Source organism: Acanthochromis polyacanthus, chromosome 6 (genome assembly GCF_021347895.1).
Source record: "Acanthochromis polyacanthus isolate Apoly-LR-REF ecotype Palm Island chromosome 6, KAUST_Apoly_ChrSc, whole genome shotgun sequence".
NCBI classification, from domain to species: domain Eukaryota; kingdom Metazoa; phylum Chordata; class Actinopteri; family Pomacentridae; genus Acanthochromis; species Acanthochromis polyacanthus.
Window position 1 is genome coordinate 40,290,940 of NC_067118.1, and position 6,138 is coordinate 40,297,077.

Genomic DNA, 6,138 nt, shown 5'->3' on the forward strand with positions numbered 1-6,138 from the left:
ATTTGAAGCTACTTAACTTAGCTTATGTGATCGTTTACGGCCTTTTTATTCACGTTATTTCAACATCTGCTAAGTCATTGGGTCCTTTAAACTGTGTCTGTCAGCACATAAGTGCACAAGAAACATTAAGGAGTTTGACTTTACTTCTTAGATCAGACCTGTCCCACATAGAGCTTAGCCACCAAAAATGTCTTCAAGAAGAAAAGTTACACTTATACTTCCATTTAAACACTGAGCCATTTGAATCATAGTGTCTCCTGTGCAATATCTTTACCAGAGGTCATGCTTTAAGAACACAGAAAGCTCCCTCTGCAGATGCACAGATTTGAAATGTACAGTTATTCCTGATGGAAACTGTCCTACATTCAGTGAAGCCGGCATAAACTGAGCATCGCAAATGGGTAAAAAACCGGCCCTTTAAGCCCGAAGCAGACAGCTGTTGTACTTTATAATAGCTGTTGAATCTCCATTGTTTGCATTGTTCAGCTGCTACGGTGACAGTTTAGGGGGGAAATCGACTGAATCCTATTTTGCCTGACAGCGCTGCAGCAAGTGTGTGACAATGGTGTGTTTGTTTGTGCGGATATTCACCTAAAATAGCCTCTTCTGTCTGCTTTGATTCTGCTCGTCATCGTATTATTCAGAACATGATTACTCACAATTGTGTGGTTGCTGCCAATTGCGTTCCTGCGCTTCTTGCCAAGACTGTAATTCTGTTAAACAGGAAGGAATACATTGTCTACGGTGTCCATGACCCTCTTTATAGATTATTAAGCCTATACACGTATTAAGCAACTTTTCACTGCCCCATAGCTGACAATGACTGCATTAGTGGCTTGTCAATGAATACTGATGACTCACTGATTTCCGAAAAGGTGCAGAGATTACTTTCAAACCCCCTATAGGTGCTGGTATTGTATTATTGAGTTTAGCTCTGATACTAAGTTCACTTTGGAGCTTCCCTGGCAGGAGCCACAGTGTGTGTTTGTGAGCCAGTGCAGATATTTGGCCGCAGCGATCTGTTTAGAATGCTTCTCATGGTTGGTTTCATGAGGCTGTTCTGAGTTCTGTCCCCCCAGAGTGCCCTTAGCCTTACTATGATGTTGTTTTCCTGGCTTTGGAGCTGGATTCAGGGCTCTCTTGTGCCCTTTGAATCTCTGAAGGCAATAGACCACCCACTGGTATGCCACGTGTCTGGGGAGCAGACAAGTGGTAATTATGCTTCAGATGATTTCTCTTTGGAGACAGCTCTCTATTGCTTCGGCCCCTCTGTCCACTGCTAGAACAGCAGGTGTCATAGCTGGAGCAGGCTGTTAGCCAACAGTGTGATGCAATTTTTTCCTCAGCCAGTTTATGTTGTTGTTTTGGGGTTTTTTTTTTTTTCCATCTTCGCTCTCATCTTCTCATATTTTTATGTGCAATCTGGGAGAAGGCAGCAGATGCGAAGAAGTTTTTCCTCCTGGCACCTATAAGCTAGAATAAATACAGCTCCCGGTGCAAAGTGAGGGAAAAATCCACCTGAAGTTTCCACGACGCCCCCAAACCAAGTCAGCATGGGTCAATGGCAAGACAAATTTAATTACCGCCTTGCCCAGTGATGTGGCGCCATCGCTCACCTGTTTGTGAGACTGAAGGAGAGCCTTTTTCACGGGGACAGCACAGACCGAGCTGGATCCCGAACAAGGTCTTGAGTGAGGTGGGGCTCAAAAGCACTCAGCCCCATTTTTATCACCGTATTCAAAGTCACTGTGGGCGGGCGGCAGCGGCTGTGGCATTCCGCTGCTCTTAGATAACAGCCACTTATCTCCGGCGCTCTAGAGTCGTCAGAGAAAGAAGGTTTGATAAGAGCTGAAACACGGACTTTACGTGGCTTGCATCGCAAACGCTCCTCATGAAATGGGATAGATAAGATTGGTTAGTAAGGATCCCGGTGAAGGGGACCCAATTTGTAATCTTCGCCTGAACTGTGTCTCTGCACTAAAATCCAGCTCAAAATGTCGAGCTCGTGTTTGACACAGGTGTCAACCACGATGCGCCTCAAATGGCACTATCATACATGAGCCACACGAGTGTTTGTGAGCGCACACCCTCCGTGTTGTGAATACAAAACCAAAGGAGAGAGAGAAAGAGAGGAGTGTTATGAAACATGGATAGTTTAGGGAATTAAAAAAAGAGGACAGGGAGGAAAAATATCCTCGGTGCTTCGAGGTGACCCCACGTCTTGTAGGGAGACACCTGCAAGTTGGCCAGTTGCCCAGCCTTAAATTGGCATCTAATCTCCTCGGCCTGCGTGTGGGCCTCCTGGGAATACCGGGAATGACAGGCTGTTTGTCTGGGATTGCATATGCCCCACCTTTTCTCCCCTCTTCCTTCTCCCTTTTCTCAATCTCAGCCTTCACCCCAAACCACCTCCCCCTCCAACACACACACACACACACAAACACACACACACACACACACACGCACACAACTCCAGCTCGGCTTCTTTCTCACTGCACTCTGGCAATTTCCATCGCTGGCTCTAAAGAGATTTGAAATTGCCTTTGGTCCTGAAGCCCTGGCAATTAGCAATTAGTGAAGTGATTGTAGCAAGCCCTTCCCGCCTCTCTATAGTGCTCCCTTTCCTGCTGTGCAGCCGCTGCATCCACCCCTGCCTGCTGCGTGTACTGAAACCAGACAAACTTGCTTTGTGAGTGGGAGCTTGTGCATAGCCAAGCATTTAATAGTCTCCGTGTAATGAACACTGTCTGTTGTGTGCAGAAAACGTATAGCTGTGGCCCCCTTACAGCCGTATCTGTTGCTCTCCAACATCTGCTTGATGTTCTATACAATGTGTTTGTTTATGCACTGCACCACTGACCTCGCACATCCCTCTCTGTTGTTGTTGTTGATGGCAGTGACAGCGATGAAAAGCCACTGAAGGGCGGTAGCTTGTGTTCCCTGAACAGAGACGACGCGGTCGGGGACAGCATCAGCAGAGACAGCATGGTGGACTACGCGGACGGCGGGGAAGAATTCGACGAGGACGGCTCATTTATCGGAGAATATTCCGACCGCAGGCGCAGAGCCTCTGTTAGCGAGCCCAGTGGACCCAGCCCTGTCACCGCATAAAACCACGCTCCAATTTGAACGGTCTACTTCAAATCCTTTTCAAGATACATTTTAAATTCAGCCTCCCTGACTTTAAGTATGGCTTGAATAGCCAAATATCAGGGAACAAAAAAGAAAAGACTCAAACACGGGAAAAAAGTTTGACAGCAGGCGGGTTTAAAGAATTCACCCACCACACACATCAGGATGAGTCTTTGTACATGCTGTAAGAGAATGAAAGATGCTATTTTTAGTGTTTTGTGATTTTTTAATGACAATAAAGTGTTTTGCTACCTATCAGACACACCGATTTGCCCGTAACATAAAGTAAAAGTTAAAAAAAACTACTCTCCACGTGTCCAAATGTCATCATATATGATTTTTTTTTACACAGAAGCTAAAAATAGCACACAAAGTAGATATGCACATGTATCTGCAACACATGTTCATCCATTCAGGATCTACAGTGCAGGATGTTTCTTATTGGATGAGTGCGGGGTGATTATTTATTATAGACAGAATCACTCATGATTACCAATATCCAGTCTTAAGTGCTTTTCTGTGTTTTACTGTACATTTTTCAGATGTCTGGAAGTGCACCATTTGTAATATTTTGTAATCAAAATGCAGATGTCATTTTTTATCAATATATCAAACATGTTCTTTATAAAATGTCTTCTTGCTTCTTTTTTTGTTGCTGTGGTTGTGGGGAAATTAGAGCAAGAATATATCAGTTTTTAGCAAGCAGGATAAGTAATAATTATATTCCAGCATTTATCTCTGGACTGTATGAATACATTTATTTAAGAAACTTGTCAAAACTCTAATTGGTGACTAAAGCTTTCACCTAAGGGCCTCTCCAGCACTGAAGTAGAAGTTTTTTAAAGTAAAGCAATTTGTCATACTTTTTAATCATGTTCCTTTATTCCGCCGGATATCACAGGATGAATCACTCTACATCCCTTTAGAATTACCAGGCTACTTTGCTTTTTATTATCTTGAAATCCTTAACGCCGGGCACTTCCTTTTTTTTAAAGTCAGTGCAATGATTCATCAGCTCCTATTTGCTGTTCGTTTTCTGTCATTCAAAAAGCACCCACTTACATGGTAATATCACATTCAAGTTGAGATGTCCTTCCACTGAATGTGAAGACGTTTCAAGAAAAATCCCTCCTTTGGCATTTGGATATTTTTAACAATTATCCGGCAACCTTTGTATCGTTGAAGTGATCCAACCGTCGCTGAATAAAGCTCAACTTTCGAGAAGGTCAAACACGCTGCAAATCCCAGAAATATTTTTATTATCTCTGCAACACATGCAGCGAGTCTTAGCATGCATAATGCATGTCGCTGAAATATTCATCAAGGATATAACTCAAATAAAGTTGAGATTTGACCCGTTCAGCAATCTTACTTAAACAGCTGTAATAAAACGGGCTTTAGCCGCAGCGCCGGACACAAAGCGTTAAATGTTTAATTAGCTCGAAGTTTATTTTTTTGATGTTTAAGATTCACCAGCAAACCCCGGAAAGATAAAAAGCCCATTTAACAGTGAAGTTTCTATGGAAATCACAGCATGCTGTATTTCATATTGAAAGGGGAAAGCACTTGGTGGATGGGAATGAAAACGATGGAAGCTTTAATAACCAAACGGCACGTTGTAGTGGTTCCTCTGAGGGTATTAAAGACAAAAATTCACACACAGAAAGAAACAGGAGTCTGAACCAAAGCAGCACTTGCTCTCCCCTTTCAAGCTCTGAGGCGAAAATGTAGCACCTTTGATGAGGCAGAAATCCCAACTAACGAAGAGAGAGGATGATCGACTCATCTGTCATTTGGTGGGAGCCTCCTCAAATCCCTCTAAAATAGCCCTGCTGATTCACTCCATTATTTTTTGAGTCTTTCAATAAAACAGCTCAGAGCCTTTGTTCCTTATTAGTTTGTTCCAAACTGCTACGGTAAGCCAGGAAAAAAAAAAGAGCTGCAACTGAATATATCAAACCTACAAGAGCAGGAGAGTCAAACTCATCTTAGCTCAGGTTCCACATTCAGCCCAATTTGATCTCCAGTGGGCCGTACCAGTAAAATCACAGAATAATAACCTATAAATAACCACAACTCCAGACAGGAGGCAGAGCTGGAGGTAGCAGAACTGAAGATGCTGAGATTCTCTTTGGGAGTGACCAGGATGGATACGATCAGGAATGAGTACATCAGAGGGACAGCACATGTTAGAGGCTTTGGAGATAAAGTCAGAGAGGCCAGACTGAGATGGTTCGGACATGTCCAGAGGAGAGAGAGTGAATATATTGGTAGAAGGATGCTGAGTTTCCCACTGCCAGGCAGGAGGCCTAGAGGAAGACCAAAGAGGAGGTTTATGGATGTGGTTAAAGAGGACATGAAGGTAGTTGGTGTGGGAGAGGAGGATGCAGCAGACAGGGTTAGATGGAGGCAATTGATTCGCTGTGGTGACCCCTGAAGGGAAAAGCTGAAAGGAAAGGAAGAAGAAGAAGAATTAACCACAACTCCAAATTTTTCATTTGTTTTAGTACAAAAAAGTAAATTCAGAAAATGTTCATGACTCAGGAATTATCTTTTTACAAACATTATGAATAACCTGAAAACATAAAACACAGGAAACACAAAAATGACAAAAATGAGAAGCAAAACGACAAAAACATGAGACAAACAAAAAAGACAAAAAATAACAAAAACAGGACAAAATACTACAAAAATGAGACAAACCGACAAAAACACGACACAAAATGACAAAAGCGAGAAACAAAATGACAAATGAGACAAACGACACAAAACAAAAAAGAGACAAAAAAATTAGACAAAATAGCTACAATGATTTAAAAAATTAGACAAATCACACATGCAAGACAAAAAGACACAAAATCGCAAAAAAAGACAAAAGCGAGAAACAAACCACAAAACCATGAGACAAATGACAAAATTCAGACAATAAAACAACAAAAACAAGACAAAATATTCCAAAAACGAGACCCAAAATGACAACAGAACAATTAACAATCTAGTATTTTA

General features: G+C 42.3%; 1 protein-coding gene across 6 annotated transcripts in view; it reads left to right on the top strand.

The window, feature by feature from the left end:
• LOC110959660 (neural cell adhesion molecule L1-like protein) overlaps window positions 1-3,764 on the top strand; it is a 38,550-nt gene extending 34,786 nt beyond the window's left edge. For all 6 annotated transcript variants that reach the window (XM_051950185.1, XM_051950187.1, XM_051950188.1 and 3 more), the window contains one exon: window positions 2,898-3,764. In XM_051950185.1, coding sequence (XP_051806145.1) covers window positions 2,898-3,111 — 214 coding nt within the window. In that variant the 3' untranslated portion in view covers window positions 3,112-3,764. The remainder of the gene's footprint in view (window positions 1-2,897) is intronic.
• Window positions 3,765-6,138: the final 2,374 nt, after the last annotated feature.